The sequence below is a fragment of the Girardinichthys multiradiatus genome, chromosome 12, assembly GCF_021462225.1.
Source record: "Girardinichthys multiradiatus isolate DD_20200921_A chromosome 12, DD_fGirMul_XY1, whole genome shotgun sequence".
Taxonomy (NCBI): Eukaryota; Metazoa; Chordata; class Actinopteri; order Cyprinodontiformes; family Goodeidae; genus Girardinichthys; species Girardinichthys multiradiatus.
In genome coordinates this window covers 37,289,793-37,309,296 of record NC_061805.1, presented here as the reverse complement: position 1 = coordinate 37,309,296, position 19,504 = coordinate 37,289,793, and the positions used below count along the sequence as shown (strand labels likewise).

General features: G+C 43.5%; 1 protein-coding gene across 4 annotated transcripts in view; it reads left to right on the top strand.

Annotated features, from left to right (window-relative positions):
• The window catches only part of fam172a (family with sequence similarity 172 member A), a 213,827-nt gene that overhangs the window by 138,722 nt on the left and 55,601 nt on the right, over positions 1-19,504 (top strand). For all 4 annotated transcript variants that reach the window (XR_007040801.1, XM_047382491.1, XM_047382490.1 and 1 more), the window contains one exon: positions 8,521-8,605. Coding sequence is in view for 3 of the 4 variants with exons in the window: in XM_047382491.1 (XP_047238447.1) it covers positions 8,521-8,605 (85 nt within the window). In the remaining variant the exon portion in view is untranslated. The remainder of the gene's footprint in view (positions 1-8,520; positions 8,606-19,504) is intronic.

The window sequence follows — 19,504 nt, the reverse complement described above, 5'->3', positions numbered from 1 at the left end:
AGCTACAACTCCAAATCCCTGATGAGTTGAAAAGGAGACGCCGTGGATGCAGAGCAGGAGCTAAGAGAAGAGAGAGAAGGAGGAAGTTCAAACCATCTCTTCCGTCGATTATGATGGGCAATGTGAGATCGTTGGGAAACAAGTTGGATGAACTCCAAGCCCTACAAAGGACCCAGCCAGAGTACCGGGCATGCAGTATCATGTGTTTTACTGAGACAAGGCTGCAGGATCATATCCCTGACTCCAGCGTCTCTCTGCTGGGCTTTTTAACCATACGAGCAGACAGAGATTTAAGGAGGAGCGGCAAATGTAAAGGAGGTGGACTGGCAGTACTTGTGAACAACAGATGTTGTAATCCAGGACATGTAACTGTGAAGTGTCATCTCTGCAGTCCAGATATTGAACTGTTGGCAGTAAGTTTTCATCCATATTATTTACCCAGAGAGTTCACCAGTGTTATTTTGGCAACAGTTTACGTTCCACCTTCCGCTGTTGCCGACACTGCATGTGATGCCATCAGCTTAGTTGTTGCTAAGCTACAGACACAAAACCCCGATGCTTTTGTGGCAATTTCTGGTGATTTTAACCATGCTTCACTCTCTGCTACACTTCCAATGTTTCAACAGTTTGTCAGCTGCTCTACCAGAGAAAACAAAACATTGGATTTGTTTTTTCAAATGTCAAGGACTAATACATCTCTACAGCAAGACCTCCTCTAGGCAAATCAGATCACAATCTTGTTTTTCTCTGCTTGAAATATAAGCCCCTTGTTCAGAGGCAACCTGTAATAAAGAGGACTGTGAGAAAATGGTCACAGGAAGCTGAAGAAGCTCTGAATCAGAATCAGAATCAGAAAAGCTTTATTGCCAAGTACGTTTTTGGACATACAAGGAATTTGTTTTGGCATAGTCGGTGCAATACAGTACAAATTAAACAGTATAAACATATCTACAATATAATATAAATATATGTGCACAGTTTTAAGTGAGTGAGAGTAAATATAGAGCAGTATAAGATGCAAGAGCAATACAACAGTGCAGGTGATCATTGTGCAAGTAAAGCAGGAGTCCAAGCTGAGCGTTAATGTAACGCATAGAGTTGCAGGTTACAGGTGTCCTGTCAGCAAAAAAAGGGGGGGTGTGGGGGAAAGGGAGAGTGTCAAGGTGGTTTCCGGGCTTTGTTAACCAGGCTGGTGGCAGATGGGAAAAAACTGTTCTTGTGGCGTGAGGTTTTGGTCCGGATGGACCGCAGCCTCCTGCCAGAGGGGAGAGTCTCAAAGAGTCTGTGACCGGGGTGGGAGGGATCAGCCAGAATCTTCCCGGCCCGCTTCAGGGTCCTGGAGGTGTACAGTTCCTGGAGCGACAGTAGACTGCAGCCAATCACCTTCTCAGCAGACCGAATGACACGCTGCAGCCTGCCCTTATCCTTGGCTGTAGCAGCGGCGTACCAGATGGTGATGGAGGAGGTGAGGATGGACTCAATGATGGCTGTGTAGAAGTGCACCATCATAGTCTTTGGCAGGTTGAATTTCTTCAGCTGCCGCAGGAAGAACATCCTCTGCTGGGCTTTCTTGATGAGGGAGCTGATGTTTGGCTCCCACTTGAGATCCTGGGAGATGATGGTTCCCAGGAAGCGGAAAGATTCCACAGTGTCAATTGTGGAGTCACAGAGGGTGATGGGGGCAGGTGGGGCTGGGTTCTGCCTGAAGTTCACAACCATCTCCACTGTCTTTAGAGCGTTGAGCTCAAGGTTGTTCTGGCTGCACCAGTCCAACAGATGGTCCACCTCCCATCTGTACGCAGACTCATCACCATCAGAGATGAGTCCGATCAGGGTGGTGTCGTCCGCAAACTTCAGAAGCTTGACAGACTGGTGACTGGAGGTGCAGCTGTTGGTGTACAGGGAGAAGAGCAGAGGAGAGAGAACACAGCCTTGGGGGGAACCGGTGCTGATGGTCAGGGAGTCAGAGACGTGCTTCCCCAGCCTCACGCGCTGCTTCCTGTCAGACAGGAAGTCAGTGATCCACCTGCAGGTGGAGTCGGGCACACTCAGCTGGGAGAGCTTCTCCTGTAGCAGAACTGGGACGATGGTGTTGAAGGCAGAGCTGAAATCCACAAACAGGATCCTGGCGTAGGTTCCTGTGGAGTCCAGGTGCCGGAGGATGAAGTGAAGGGCTAGGTTGACTGCATCATCTACAGACCTGTTGGCTCTGTAGGCAAACTGCAGGGGGTCAAGGAGGGGGTCGGTGATGTCTTTTAGGTGTGAGAGCACAAGGCGCTCAAAGGACTTCATCACCACAGAGGTCAGGGCGACGGGTCTGAAGTCATTAAGCCCTGTGGTCCTTGGCTTCTTGGGAACAGGGACGATGGTGGAGGACTTGAAGCAGGCTGGCACATGACATGTCTCCAGTGAGGTGTTAAAAATGTCTGTGAAGACTGGAGACAGCTGATCAGCGCAGTGCTTCAGGCTGGCTGGTGAGACAGAATCCGGACCAGCAGCTTTCCGGGGGTTCTGTCTCCTGAAGAGTTTGTTGACGTCCCTCTCCTGGATGGAAAGAGCCGTCCTCGGCGTGGGTAGGGGGCTGGTGGGGGGGAACTTCAGGGTGGGGGTTGGAGGTGCCAAGGCCCCTCTTGAGGTTGGGGAGGTGGGGGTGGTGGATTGTGGCTGCAGCTGTTGGGGGGCGTCGTGGGAGATGGTTGCAGGACTGTCCCTTTGTCTTTCAAAGCGGCAGTAGAACTCGTTCAGGTCGTTGGCGAGGCGTCGGTCGTTGATGGAGTGGGGGGCTTTCGGCTTGTAGTTGGTGATTTGCTTGAGCCCTTTCCAGACAGACGCAGAGTCGTTGGCTGAGAACTGGTTTTGGAGCTTCTCAGAGTACAGTCGTTTGGCCTCTTTCACTGCCTTGCCAAACTTGTACTTAGCCTCTCTGTATATGTCTTTGTCCCCACTCCTGAAGGCCTCTTCCTTATCCAGTCTTAACCTTCTGAGTTTAGCTGTGAACCAGGGTTTGTCGTTGTTGTAATTCACCCTGGTGTATGATGGTACACAGCTGTCCTCACAGAAGCTGATGTAGGAAGTCACAGCCTCTGTGTACTCGTCCAGACTGTTGGTAGTAGTCCTGAACACATCCCAGTCTGTACAGCCTAAACACGCCTGGAGATTCTCCACAGCCTCACTGCTCCACTTCCTTGTCGTCCTCACAACAGGTTTGCAGAGCTTTAGTTTCTGCCTGTATGCAGGTTGCTTTGAGGCTACAGACTGGGACAAACTGTGCCAGCCACATGGAGAGGACATCAATGCCATGACTGAGTGTGTAACCGACTATATAAACGTCTGTGTGGATAACATCATCCCCACCAGAACCGTGAGATGCTTCCCCAATAACAAACCCTGGATCACCAGTGACCTGAAGGACCTGCTTAACAAGAAAAAAAGAACCTTCAGAGAGGGAGACATAGAATTATTGAGGAATACACAGAAGCAACTTAAAGTCCAAATAAGAGACAGCAAGGAGGTGTACAAGAAGAAGCTGGAGAGCAAGCTCCAGCAAAACAATATCAGAGATGTGTGGACAGGGATGAAGAAGATCACAGGCTTCAAGCAGAAGGATGATCAGACCGATGGAGGTCTGGACAGAGCCAATGAACTGAACACATTCTTCAATAGGTTCAGTTCAGAAACAAGCTTCGCATCCTCCTCTCCTGCTCAAAGCCAAACAGACATTCCACCTTCCTTTGACCCACAGGACCCACAGCTGTCCAGTAACACCTCACATTTTTTATCTTCCACCTCAGCCCTAGACCGTTCTGCTTCTACATGTTTGCCTTCAACCATATCAGAAGATGCTGATACTTCCTTTGTTTCCCCCTTCCACCTGTGTGTCTCAAGAAGTCAGGTGAAGAGACAACTGGATAGACTGAATAGGAATAAGGCTGCAGGTCCAAATCATGTCAGCCCTAGGAGTCCTGAAGGGCTGTGCAGAGCAGCTCTGTGGGATTCTGCAGCACCTATTCAACCTTAGCCTGGCCCAGAAGAAGGTTCCGGTGTTGTGGAAGACCTCCTGCCTTGTTCCGGTACCAAAGAAAACTCACCCATCAGTTCTCAATGACTATAGCCCTGACATCTCACATCATGAAGGTCCTAGAGAGACTCCTGTTGGCCCACCTGAGTAAGCAAACAGTAAACCATCAGGACCCCCTTCAGTTTGCTAATCGCTGTGGAGTTGGAGTTGAAGATGCCATCATACACCTGCTTCAACAAACCCACTGTCATCTGGACAAAGCCAGTAGCACTGTGAGGATCATGTTCTTTGATTTCTCCAGTGCATTTAATACAATCCAACCTGATTTGCTTTGTCAGAAACTCCAGAAGACTCAGGTGGAGGCCTCAACAATCTCCTGGATCAAAGACTACCTGACAAACAGACCACAGTTTGTGAGACTGACGGGTTGTGAGTCTAACCAGGTAGTCAGCAGCACAGGAGCACCACAGGGGACTGTACTCTCACCAATCCTTTTCACTCTGTACACCTCAGACTTCCAGTACAAGACAGACTCCTGTCATCTGTAGAAATACTCGGATGATTCTGCAGTCGTGGGGTGGATCAGAGATGGACAAGAAGCTGAGTACAGGAAGGTGGTGTACCGCTTTGTGGCATGGTGTGGAAACAATCATCTCATTTTGAACGTGACTAAAACAAAGGAGATGATTGTAGATTTTAAGAGAAACAGGAATAAGTCAAAAACTATTTCTATCATGGGAGAAGAAGTGGAGGTGTATAAATACCTCAGTGTTCACCTGGACAACAGACTAGAGTGGAGATGCAACTGTGAAGCCATCTACAAGAAGGGACAGAGCAGACTGTACTTCTTGAAGAAGCTTAGGTCCTTTGGTGTTTGCAGCAAGATGCTGCCTATCTTCTATAAGTCTGTTATGGAGAGTGTGATCTCTTCTGCCATCATCTGCTGGGGAAGAAGCATCAGAGCCAGGGACTTAAAAAAGCTCAACAGCTGATAAAAAAGGCTGCCTCTGTTCTGGGGACTCCTCTGGAACTTCTGGAGATCGTTGTGCAAAGAAGGATTCTTCATAAAATGAAGAACATTATGGAGAACCCTGAGCATCCTCTTCATGAGACTGTCCTACAACAACACAGTGTCTTCAGTCAGAGGCTTCTTCAGATCTGTTGTAACACGGAGCGCTATAGGAGATCCTTCCTGCCCACAGCCATCAGCATCTACAACAGCTCTTTGAGGAAACCTTCATAATATGAGCTATAACAACATTTAATTTCCCTTTGGGATTAATAAAGTATTTTTGAATTGAATTTGAATTTAATTGAATTATGAAACTGTAACCTTTTAAACACCTTGGTATACCTTAACATCAGTAACAGCCCATGCTGTGTGCAATAAACTTGTTTCTCAGATTAACTTGATGTTTGCATGTGTAGGTGTCTCAAGAGCTTGGCTAAAGCTAACTCCATTCCTCTCTTTCTTTAATATTTTGATTGTTCAGGTCACCGCACTCTTTCAATGTCAGTCACTGGTGTAGGCGCAAGGCTTACAAAACAGTTTTTCTATTAGTCCAACAAATTATTTGGTAATTTTGGGACTGTAAATGTGGCCCTTCATATTGAATGCTGTGATCCTTGGATAGATGGCTAACCTCTTGGCTAAGACACACTGTGCAGTTCGTACCTCACACCACACATACAGGTGGCTGCAGCAGCTAAAATACAGGTTATTGCTATTTTAAAAAGTGTGAAAATGCTTACATCTGGTTATTTCTAACATGTTTTGGAAAATCTTTACATTTAATAGTTTATTTAAAGTTTTTTTTTAACCAAATTTTGTGATTCTGTCCACATTTACATGTTTTGTAAATCATGGAGTTATGAAAATAAAAGTATAGAGAAAAACATACACAAAGCGACATAGTTGTAGAGAAAGACATAGGTCTCTACATGCTTCTTTCTCTGTTGTCGATTAGTTGAATGGAAGCATTGATCGGTAGACAAGCTGCTTGAAGCAATGATGCCATGCATCAGAGGCAGGCGATGTGATGTGCCATCCGTTTGTCATGTAGCCCTTCCCTAATATAAGCCAGCAGGCCTTGCCTTTATGTGAAGGCTGTTATGCCTGTGGTCTCCCATAGCTCTGGGGCTTTGTGCTCTGTGTTTGTGCATGCATGCATCTGTGTGTGTGCACTTGCTCGCATGTGTGTGTGTCTATTTATGCAAGAGATTGTGTGCACATGTGTGCTGTTGCCTTGACAAATCTATTCAGACCCAAACCTCCATGTCTCCATTGGTGGTGATAGTGGAGTTGTAAGGGATGGCGGAGGGCCCTTTGAAAGACTCCCCTCCTTTCTCTCCCTCTCCAGCCGCCTTCAGCCCACTGCTCCACAGCCCAGCTGACATCTTCCTCCAGACAAACTGAATGAATTAAAGAAGATACAATGAGACACTTGATGTAGCAGTCAAGAAGCCCTACTGCTTCGGTGCTGCTCCGCACAGCTCTGCCCTCAAACACAGACTCAGAGGAGAGCACATCTAGGGCAACGCAAAAGATCTAAAAATACACAATATGTCACTGTTTACCAAGATGACTTTTCATCTTCCCCCAGTACTAAAGCCCCCAGCTGCCTCCCCTCTTTCCCCTCTCATCTCTCTACTGATCTTTCTACAACCTTTGTGGCTCCACTCGTTCTAAATTCTTTCCGAATACAGTTGTGTTTGATTCATGTGACTATAGGAATGAAACACAATGGATTCAAATCAATAGGGCATATTTTGTTTGGTATTTTAGAAATTGTTTACTCTATAGCTCATTTCATTTTTCTTGGTTAAAAAAATTGACAAAAATATTTAAATTAACACTAAAGTAAATTATAGAATTTTGAATATTATTGATATTTCTACATGCAAATATTTTATGTTTCCACATACGTCTACTGTAGGTATTTTGATGCCGTACAGCAAAAGATGTAGCGAATGTTCATAAGATTCACCAAGAGGTTGATCTCTCTTTACATGGTACAGGAGTTACAAGAATACAATGATTCAATGTAACTAAAACTTTGACAATTTCTTTAGGATTTTGCACGTGGTGTTTTGGCACCACCAGCAGTAGTTTCAACCACACTTTGGCCTTTTTGTTTAAATTGGCACAATTGATTTCTTGAGTTTGATACTTTTTCACAAACCTTGGTTTGATGGCGCTGTTCTTCAAAGCAAGGAGCATGATTTGTATGTATCTACTTACAACATACTGTTGTGTCTGTTTGAGGTTATAACACGAAAAGTGTCGCAGATTTGTCTGTCTTGTCAATCACCTTGGGACTCTGTTGGTTAGATGGAGAATTCAGAAGCACGTGTGCCTTTTTTTCCTCTGTATTTGAGTTTGAAGGGTTCACAACACATCTTTGTGGGAGACCCTCCCCCGAAATGAAGTCACTGACCCACACACAGAAACCTTTACGCACACACAAGCACGCACAACGCAGTAATGGCTGTCAGGGGGCCAGGGTGAAAGTAAACAAGGGCAGATAAGCAGTGAATCAGAAAGACGCCAGCTGCAAATTCTAATCTCTTTACATTTTTTCTTTCTTCTGTTGAACTTTTATCTTATCTAGGGGAGCGTCTTCTCTAAGCATTCCTTCTCAGCCTCCCTGTCTCGTTTCCCCTATTCCCTTGTTTTTGTTCTAACCTTATGAGCCACAACATACCAATTCACACAGAAGAGTCAAAAAGGCAAACTTGGTTTGATGTGTCATCCGCTGACCCGGTCAATGAAATCTCAATGCTAGAACAGAAGAAAATGTTCTCTGTTCCTGGGGATTGATACATTTTTACTAAAGGTACATTCGATTCAATCTTTATATGTGGGAAAAGCCCCAGTGTGAGTTGGTACGTTTAAACTAGGAGCGATACATAAGATGGATGAAGACAGTACCGGCAGATAAAGAGGTCTTCTTCCCTTTCTGACAGAGGAGTTGTCAAGCACAAGGGGTTTGAGAAGAGTTGGGGTGTTTGCAGAGGGTTATGGGTCAGCAAGCGGGGCAGACACCCCCCCGGGGCACCCACTGATCAACCATGGTAGAAGGCCTCAACTCCCAACTGCAAACAAACGCCAAGCTGTCTTAGCAGCATGTCACAGAGCTTTTAATTGCTTGTTCTTGTCTTTGTCTCCTCTTCCCCCACCGTCCATACTCGTTTCTTTTGCACGTTGTTTTTCTGCCTACCTGTTTCTTTTTCTCTTCTGCTGTGCTTTTTGTTGTTTCTCTTTCTTTATCAGCATTAAAGAAATTTTCTTTACATTTTTAGAATTAACATTGTCTTATTTGCTATTCCTGATTACAGTCGATATTGATTGCTGTATCAGAAATATTTTCATCTATAGGTAGACTAAGCCTTTGGTGAACTGTTTGCAGTAGTTGTTCTCTGTCCATTTTAATACATTCAAGAAAAAAAAAAGTTGAGATAAGTTTTGATTTTTTTATTCTCTTTGTTTTCCTTTCCTACAGTACTGTTGTAACTGGGTATCGAGTCCCGAGCCATTGGACACAGAGCTTGAGCCCATGCTGCCAGACTGCCCCAGAGTTTCTGCAGGTAATAATTTAATACTCTGTATCTAAACACAGTCCAACTGTAACATTTTCAATACCTAAACCCCAGAGTTCTGTTGGCATTCTTGGATTGTATAAGAAACTTAATTTGAATGTAGTCGAACAACAAATGTGATTATGTTTTTTTTTTGTTTAAACACTGACCTATACCAATGAACATGTGCGGATAATCAAGATTCACCAGATAAAAACACATTCAGTTAGGACCAGAAATATTCATACACCAAATTTGAGCTTAAAGAAATCTTTTGATTTAACCAACATGTTTTTTGTTTTGTTTTTTCTGATTGGAATAAATATTGACATTTTGGAGTGGACCAGCCAGAGCCCTGGCTTGAATCTGGTAGGGAAACCTCAAAGACTTGAAGCTTAACTCCAACAATAAATTGTCAAACTACCAGTGGAAACATACAATGAAGAATGGTTTGAAAGCTGTGATTTTACCTTGAAGATTTTTCCATTAATTATTGAAAATGGTATGAATAATTATAACTTAGAAATAATAGTGCATAGCATAGGGGTAGGGCAGGCACTCCTGATATGTTTGAATATTAGTCCGCAACACAGTTTCATATTGAGCTATATAAGAAACAAAGATTAAATGAAAATAATTTTAAAATTAGATCTGCAAGCAGTATGAATAATTTTGGAATTAACCATCTAGTGAATGTAACTCTTGTCTCTACAGGATAGTGTTACATTTTTCTTCTATCTGCGTAGCATCAGGGTTTGGGTACTAGCGTGGCTGTGTGTGTGGCTGTGTGCATGCTTGCATGTGTGTGTGTGTGTGTGTGTGTGTGTGTTCCTGTCTTGGCATCACAGTGAGAACCATTTTCCCGATTTCACCATCAGATTGAGGACCGTTTGTACCAAAGTGAGGACATTTTGCTGGTCCTCACGACCTATTTTGCTAACGGTTAGGTTTAGGACTAAGGTGTGAATTGACTTTAGGTTAAGGTTAGGGTTAGGCATGCACTGGTAATAGTTAGGTTTAGGGTTATTGTCAGGGTTAGGGCATAGAAAGGGTTGAAAATGACTGAAAATCAATGGAAGTCAATGGGAGTCAACACATGGTCCTCACTACATATAGCAAAACAAGAGTGTGTGTGTGTGTGTGTGTGTTGAATTCAGTCTACATATTACCATTATATTGCTATCAGACCTGATTAAGAGCGATCATTGTAAGTCCGACTTAAGTATCCTAAGAAGTGACAGATTATCTTAAAACACAGATACACACATCATCCACTCTCTCCTATATTCATTAATCCTCACCTGTGGTCTTTGGCCTGCCGTCCTCACGCCCTCCCTGCGGCACACTGGCCTTGATGATGTCACGTCCATCATGACAATGTGTCCTTACTGTAGGATTAGGGATGAAAGCTGTAATCCTCAACATGACTGTTGATAAGAGATGATGATTGTGATGTTTTTTTAAGAGTGACACACATTTAGAAATGCACACACTGAGCACCAAACGGAGGAGGCTATCCTTAAACAGGAAACAGTGTATCTGTTATAAGGATTTCAAGCCCCTGTTGAACTCTGTGTCGACATCTAAAATACGTACAGTGGCTTGCCTTACATTTTGTCAAATTACAATCTCAACATTCAATGGGTTTTATGTAATTGACCAACACAAATTAATCGATGTTTGGAAAGTTGAAGGAAAGTGATGCAAGGTTTAAAAATAGAGAGGGCTGAGTTCATTTGATGTTAGCCACATATACTCCCATACTCTGTACATGGCACGTAAACAGACAAAGACAGTATTTATCAGGGGAGTAACCAAGAGGCCTATGGTTACCCTGGAGGAGCTGCAGAGATCCACCACTTAACGGCAAAACTCTACAAATGGGGCAACTATTAATTGTTCACTCCACAAATCTGGCCTTTATGGTAGAATAACAAAAAGAAATCCACATGCAATGAAAAAAAAACTGACATTGTACATCATTATGAACAACCATGTCAGAGACGCTTATCACGCCGTCCCACGTGCTGCACTGGGCCAATCCGACCACATCATGGTCCACCTGATTCCTGCATACAGGCAGAAACTAAAGCTCTGCAAACCTGTTGTGAGGACGACAAGGAAGTGGAGCAGTGAGGCTGTGGAGAATCTCCAGGCGTGTTTAGGCTGTACAGACTGGGATGTGTTCAGGACTACTACCAACAGTCTGGACGAGTACACAGAGGCTGTGACTTCCTACATCAGCTTCTGTGAGGACAGCTGTGTACCATCATGCACCAGGGTGAGTTACAACAACGACAAACCCTGGTTCACAGCTAAACTCAGAAGGTTAAGACTGGATAAGGAAGAGGCCTTCAGGAGTGGGGACAAAGACATATACAGAGAGGCAAAGTACAAGTTTGGCAAGGCAGTGAAAGAGGCCAAACGACTGTACTCTGAGAAGCTCCAAATCCAGTTCTCAGCCAACGACTCTGCGTCTGTCTGGAAAGGGCTCAAGCAAATCACCAACTACAAGCCGAAAGCCCCCCACTCCATCAACGACCGACGCCTCGCCAACGACCTGAACGAGTTCTACTGCCGCTTTGAAAGACAAAGGGACAGTCCTGCAACCATCTCCCACGACGCCCCCCAACAGCTGCAGCCACAATCCACCACCCCCACCTCCCCAACCTCAAGAGGGGCCTTGGCACCTCCAACCCCCACCAGCCCCCTACCCACGCCGAGGACGGCTCTTTCCATCCAGGAGAGGGACGTCAACAAACTCTTCAGGAGACAGAACCCCCGGAAAGCTGCTGGTCCGGATTCTGTCTCACCAGCCAGCCTGAAGCACTGCGCTGATCAGCTGTCTCCAGTCTTCACAGACATTTTTAACACCTCACTGGAGACATATCATGTGCCAGCCTGCTTCAAGTCCTCCACCATCGTCCCTGTTCCCAAGAAGCCAAGGACCACAGGGCTTAACGACTTCAGACCCGTCGCCCTGACCTCTGTGGTGATGAAGTCCTTTGAGCGCCTTGTGCTCTCACACCTAAAAGACATCACCAACCCCCTCCTGGACCCCCTGCAGTTTGCCTACAGAGCCAACAGGTCTGTAGATGATGCAGTCAACTTAGCCCTTCACTTCATCCTCCGGCACCTGGACTCCACAGGAACCTATGCCAGGATCCTGTTTGTGGATTTCAGCTCTGCCTTCAACACCATCGTCCCAGCTCTGCTCCAGGAGAAGCTCTCCCAGCTGAGTGTGCCCGACTCCACCTGCAGGTGGATCACTGACTTCCTGTCTGACAGGAAGCAGCGCGTGAGGCTGGGGAAGCACGTCTCTGACTCCCTGACCATCAGCACCGGTTCCCCCCAAGGCTGTGTTCTCTCTCCTCTGCTCTTCTCCCTGTACACCAACAGCTGCACCTCCAGTCACCAGTCTGTCAAGCTTCTGAAGTTTGCGGACGACACCACCCTGATCGGACTCATCTCTGATGGTGACGAGTCCGCGTACAGATGGGAAGTGGACCATCTGTTGGACTGGTGCAGCCAGAACAGCCTTGAGCTCAACGCTCTAAAGACAGTGGAGATGGTTGTGAACTTCAGGCAGAACCCAGCCCCACCTGCCCCCATCACCCTCTGTGACTCCACAATTGACACTGTAGAATCTTTCCGCTTCCTGGGAACCATCATCTCCCAGGATCTCAAGTGGGAGCCAAACATCAGCTCCCTCATCAAGAAAGCCCAGCAGAGGATGTTCTTCCTGCGGCAGCTGAAGAAATTCAACCTGCCAAAGACTATGATGGAGCACTTCTACACAGCCATCATTGAGTCCATCCTCACCTCCTCCATCACCATCTGGTACGCCGCTGCTACAGCCAAGGATAAGGGCAGGCTGCAGCGTGTCATTCGGTCTGCTGAGAAGGTGATTGGCTGCAGTCTACTGTCGCTCCAGGAACTGTACACCTCCAGGACCCTGAAGCGGGCAGAGAAGATTCTGGCTGATCCCTCCCACCCCGGTCACAGACTCTTTGAGACTCTCCCCTCTGGCAGGAGGCTGCGGTCCATCCGGACCAAAACCTCACGCCACAAGAACAGTTTTTTCCCATCTGCCACCAGCCTGGTTAACAAAGCCCGGAAACCACCCTGACATTCCCCCTTTCCCCCACACCCCCCCTTTTTTTTGCTGACAGGACACCTGTAACCTGTAACTCTATGCGTTACATTAACGCTCAGCTTGGACTCCTGCTTTACTTGCACAATGATCACCTGCACTGTTGTATTGCTCTTGCATCTTATACTGCTCTATATTTACTCTCACTCACTTAAAACTGTGCACTTATATTTATATTATATTGTAGATATGTTTGTACTGTTTAATTTGTATTGTATTGCACCGACTACGCCAAAACAAATTCCTTGTATGTCCAAAAACGTACTTGGCAATAAAGCTTTTCTGATTCTGATTCTGATTCTGATTCTGATTCTGTGAAATATAGTGGCAAATCATGTTGTGGGAATTATTATCTTAAGCAGTGAGAGGGAAGCTATTCAGAGTTGATGGAGAAATGGATGGATAGAGTTAATTACAGGAAAAAACCTGTTGGAGGCTGCAAAACACATGGGACAGGGACAGAGGTGTGACGTATAGCAGGGCAGTGACACATAATGCCAGAGTTACAGTAACATGGTTTAGATCAAACCATAATGATATGTTAAAATGGCCCATGCAAAGTCCAGAACAGAATTCAATTGAGAATCTGTGGGACAAAACTTGAATATTGCTATTGATAAATGCTATTTATCCAATCTGACTGAGCTTGAGCTATTTAGCTATTTCTATAAGTAGAATGAGCAAAACGTTCAGTCTCTGAATGTGCAAAGCTGGTAGAGACCCATTCTCAAAGACTGCAGCTGTATCTGCATTGAAAATTGGTTCTACAACTTATAAATGCATAAATAAATAGATGCCTCCAGAGGTCTGAGACAAGAATGTGATTCTTGTAATTTTATTCTCTTCAAAGCTCCTCACTGACATCATAGTGAATGTATAGTTCATCTAACACATGCTCCACATGTCTGTGAGTACATCTCTAACATTGCTATCTCATCTCTTTCACTGAAAACGGCTTGTTCCACATGCAACAGTGTGGGTGGGTGGCCTGAACATCTACCAGTGAATCAGCTCCTTGAAATGTCATCTAGCTTTCAGTAAAAAATCACTGCTTTATTTCATGTTCAAATGTCATTTTCTTTTGCTTGCCTGACTTCTGCCTCTTCTCAGCGACTGCTGTCAGTCAAATGACAGCTGCAGTACAGCCAAAGTACCGAGGTCACCGTTTTGAAACTTTTGCCATGCCTAACATTGTCCAAACACAGAGCAGTTTGACACAGCATCGTTTTGGTATGTGTGCACTATTGACTTATGTTATGTTGACTCCTGCTACTTTAACTGGGCTGAAAAGATCTGGGTCTCTAGCCTGCTAAGAGAGCTGCCAACTCAGCTTGTCTCTGGTCTTTTGGTGGCAGCCTCAGATGTCAAAGGTTGCCTCAGTCATCTTTGTGTCCTTGGCAGCCTGGCAGGTTCACAGGCAGCGACCATTGTGGTGAGAGTTACAGCAGAGCAACAGAGGTGACAAGGTTGAGAGAGGGTTGAGGGAAGGCTGTCAGGGCATCGTGGAACAGAACTTCAGTCAAGCCAAATGCCACCATGGCTGCTGTTGTCTCGGTTGCCATGGTATTTGTCTGTGTGTATGTGTAAGTGTTGGTAATTGGGGCTAAAGATAAAGCCTATCAGTAACAGAAAATAAACCAGTGAATCCTTGCTGTCATGCCCAACATGCGTGCACACATATCCAGGGGCTCACATCACAACGTGAACTGCTGCTCTTGTGTGTAGCCATGCAGAACTGGGCCTGAGGCAAGTCTGGAGCTGGTGTGGAGAATGGCATATGTTCAGACAGACTCGCGCTAAAATGTCTGTGGGCTAGCAAAGTATTCAATGTCTATTGGTCATGCAGCATCATGGAAAAATGGGATGAAGGATCTGTCCTGCATTTTGCTTTATTGGGGTGTGGGCATCAGGTCTTTCTTTTCTTATTCTTCTCTTCCTCTGACTCTTTATGACTACATTATGTACTTCTCTCCTATACGCCTGTTGTACATATTTGTGTATTAAGATTTTACAGGACAGACTGTATGATGGCAGTGTAGAACATGACCAGCAGCTCCTGTGGAAGGTTGTACTTCTTGAGTTGCCTCAGGAAGTACAGACTCTGCTGGGCCTTCTTACGAACAGTGTCTATGTGTGAAGACCATCTCGGGTCCTCAGAGATGGTGGTTCCTAAGAACCTGAAGTGGTCCACAGCCGACACGGTGTTGTTGAGGATTATGATAAAACAAACATGTTTGTTTAATAAAACAATGGGCGTTCTTGTTGCACTTCTCTCAAGGAACTTAGAGATCTGACCTCCAGGTACAAAGAGAAAGCGCCTGGATAGCCTGTATACGTTCCTGTTAGGCCTGCGCGATATCTAGAAGGCTTATTCCCATTAACATTGTATAGAGTGTTAGCAATGCAATATTTGTTGGGTATCATTACCCAAGTGTTTCATATTTAACACTTTGCTTGGCTAATAGTACTTTATATTCTGGATGCTAAAAGGAGTCTGGCTGCTGCAGATGCCCACACCTGACACAGATGATGGTGCACAACATGCTGAAGGCCACAGATAATTTTGAACTGTCATAATCACAGATAAGAAAGAGACAACAGGGGGAAATGTGGAGTCATTGCAATATTAAACAATAATATTACAATGGCACCAGTTTTAATATTTTGCAGCTTTGTTTCTATGCCATTTGCCTATTTATCTTCACTTTTTAGTTGTTTGTTGTTTCGTTTCTTGAATAAGTATTTTGTGTTGTTATTTTATTCTCTTCTTTGCATCAAGCAAAATAATTTTATCTGGCCAAGGTAAATGCTTTGGCATTTGGCACTGGCCTTGCAGACCAGCAGAATTTTATCAGTAGGCGACATGTTGAAGTCTGGCTAAATTTGATGCGGTGGAATCAGTCCTCTTATTCACATGTTTGTCTTGCATGTGTGTTTTCATTAAGATAATCATTTAATATTAATTTAAGATTTAGTTTCAGTTCAGTTCAACTGTATAACACAAATCCCCCACTAGGATCATCTCAGTATGCTTTATGCAATAAGGTAAACAAAGCAAAATGATATCAAATTTAATCTGTTTAAGTCCTGTCCAGTCCCAGTACAATGTGCTTCAAGATGGTTTAGTGTTAAATCAAAGGACATATGGTCCAAAGAAACCATGTTATATCAAATACAATTATAAAAATGTTGGTTAGTAAAAGGTTTTGTGTCTATAGAAAGCAGTAAAGAACAATATTTTTGAATACTAAATCTGTAACTTATTCATCTTTTAGATCAATACTAACAGAGGGATGAAGGTTCTGTGCTGTGAACAAATGATGTTTTAGTTTATGATCTTTTTTGATGGGTTGTTTGATCAAGGAATCTGCTGTTTCAATGGTGGGAAAACCCCTTTGCTAATACCACACACACACACACACACACACACACACACACACACACACACACACACACACACACACACACACAAACAAACACACACATGCATGCAACTTCCTCTTAGGTGATTATTCATTGTCCAAGTTGATTATTAATTACAAACGGAGAGCTCTCTGAATGTAAACACTGATTAATGGCTAACAAAAGTAAGTTAATGTCTTACCTGTACTTTAATTACCATCCCTGCTCTTACACAAGCATTCCCGCTTAAAACTGTAATTAACCATAATGGACTGCTGAAAGGGTCTTCCTTTTGTTCTCACCTGTCACAACATATATAAGCTGATACGCCCCTTTGTTATTATTTTTTGAGTAGTTAACGTTTGGTGATTTTTCTGCATTTTTTCCATAATACAAGTTAGGTTTTCTGTATGCTTTTTGCTTTGAAAAATGGAAAGTAATAGCTACAAAACAGATCCATCCGTAAGGATTTAGAATTTATTTTTCTGTGATTGCTCAGGAGCTGACTTTGCTCTGTTCCAGGACCACTACATCGGCAAATGTATTTAGTAATTTGCCACGTCACATCAAAGAAAAACAGGAGTGCTCTTTATTAAATAAAACATGCTGACACATGCAGTGTCATGCCAGGGTCTCTATCCAGCTCTGGGTTCATCTAGACTCTTACACTCACCTCCCTAATCCACGCATTGCTGACCATGAAACACTCTAGCTGTCTGCACCTCTTCACCACGCACACATGCACAAACTCACAGGCACGCCACATCTGATGAGTGTTTGTGTGCCTTAATTCTTTAAAAGGAAACCTAGGCTCACTCGGATGAACCTCATGTCCTCCCACCACTGTTTGTTCAGCTTGGTGTGGTGGAAGTTGGCTGTCTCGGTGGAAGATCACATGCAAATGTGTGTCTGTCTGTGTGTGTGTTGCCTGTGTTTTTGTATGTATTTCAATGTTTTCTCAGCTCAGCCAACTCATGTTCAGCTAATGTTGCAGGAAAAAGGTAGGTAAACTCTCGCGAAACAGTCTTTAACCTCTGACCTGGATTTATTGAGGTTGGATCATGCTTTTGTCTGGGTCACATTAGTTGGAGACCAAATCATAATAATGTGCGAAGAGATGATTTTAAGGATTCCAGGCCTGTTGTAGCTGATGGAACTTATTGTCACTGATTATGTGGTCCAATAAGGATTTAGTTTATAATTACCTTTGATCATAAAAAACTCTCAGATGATCAGAATATCATTATATAGGTCTAAATCCAGAGTAACAAATACATTATTTGTTGTAAACACTAGGAGAGAGCTTGAGAAAAAGCATGGACTATTCTCTTCAAAAAGGCAAAAACTAATTGACTCAACCCTAGCAGATTTAGTTTTATGTTCCTTTAATGGGGTGTGACGTTTAGTAAAGCATTTTCAGAGTGACTGTGATGTATTCAACTGGTGAAACTAAGCATCTTTTGCTAAACTATACTTTGCACATATATTTAAAAGGAGTTCCTTCAAAAAACATCTGCTCTAAAGTGAACATCATCTTGAAATGGAGAGCCTGCTTGCCTGCTAGCACAAAAAAGGCTGAAAAACTGACCCATTCAATAAATCAGAATATTATTGAAAACTTTGTTTATTTCAGCTACCCCGACACTAACTGAAGCACATTATTTAGATTAATTACACACAGACCTATGCTTTTAAGCCTTTATTTCTATTAATTATGATAATTTGCAGTTTATAGCTAATGAAAACACAACATTTAGGATTACAATATTACATCAGACCAATAAAAACACATTTAATACAGAAATGTGGGCTTGTATGTATAATATCTGCTTAAAGGGTGTTAATTTCAAAAGATACTTTAAATCTTACAAGCAAGCCTAATCAGAACAGATATTCAAATTTATTGAATATGACTGTGCACTATCTCTTCAAGGAAAGTCTCTATTAATCCACGTGTTGCTCCAGATTAAACCCACAGACTATCTGCAGAAAGCCCACAACATGACTTTTCAGATGCTTCCTGTCCATTCTAATGAAGCACGACTGGATCTGCTAAACTAATGTCGTGTGCCAACTTAACAAGAATTTAGTATTTCTGCATTGAAGTTGGTTTATAAAGTTGATTTAAGTTGAATAAAATCACTTAAAGCTCAAAAATATATTTAGTGTGAAAAAACATAACTAGCCATAGTCATGTTCTGGATCTAAGTGGAATTTCTCTTTTTCTTTGTGCTAATTTGTTTTAGCATAGTTGAATTGGAAGATTGGGCTTTAAATTTAATACACCTGCAATAATATAGTAAAGGACATGGTTTGCTGAGAATGTATGAAAAGACGTTTTTTCATCGAGGGCTGGACAGTGGTGCAGTTGGTAGCACTATTGCGTTGCAGCAAGATGGTTCTGGGTTCAACTCCTGGCCTGGCGTCTTTCTGCATGGAGTTTGCATGTTCTTCCTGTGCATGTGAGAGATCTCTCCGGGTACTCTGTCTTCCTCCCACAGTCCAAAAGCATGACTGTTAGGTTATTTGGTCTCTCTAAATTGCCATTAGGTATGAATGGGTGTGTGCATGGTTTTTTTGTCCTGTGTGTCTCTGTGTTGCCCTGCCATTTTGTATTCACTCTTCAATAAGTTCTTCGATTTGGTCAGTTGTCCCTTTAGTACACATGTCTCAACCAATCATTTAGGTTGAAGCTGCAATAAACTGAGTGCCTTGAGAAACTAATCATACCTTTTTAACATTCTTCCCATTTTGTCATGTTACATTCACAAATGATGTTTTATTGGGTTTTGTGACCAACACAAAGTAGCATGCAATTGGATTATTTTTTTCAAATTTAAATCTACATGCATTTATTTTTACCCTCTTTTACTCTAATAACCCTAAAAAATCCAGGGCAAATAATTACATGCAGAAGTCAATTTATTACTAAGTAGTCCATATATGTGTGTTATAACATTTAAATAGGGTTCTTCTTTGTTGGCTTTGGAACACAGTAGACATGTCTGGGTGGTGGTGAAGTCTGAAGTAGGGGTATATTGTGAAACATGCCACTTAAAACCTACCAAGACCTGGCTAAAAGAGAATTTATCAGAGCAGTAACGAGGCTCACAGTAACTCTGGAGGAGCTGTCTTTATAGAAGAATGGAAAGAAGAAAGCTATTGTTCAAACAAAACCACAGGAAGTCCCATTTGCTGTCTGCCACAAGCCAAATAGTGGACACAGGAAACATGTTAACGAAGGTGCTCTGGTCAGATTAGATCAAATTTTTACTTTTTAGACCACAGAGGAAAGTGCTATATGTGGCTAATAAGTGACAGAAGACTAATGGTGCACAGCACACCATAGCATG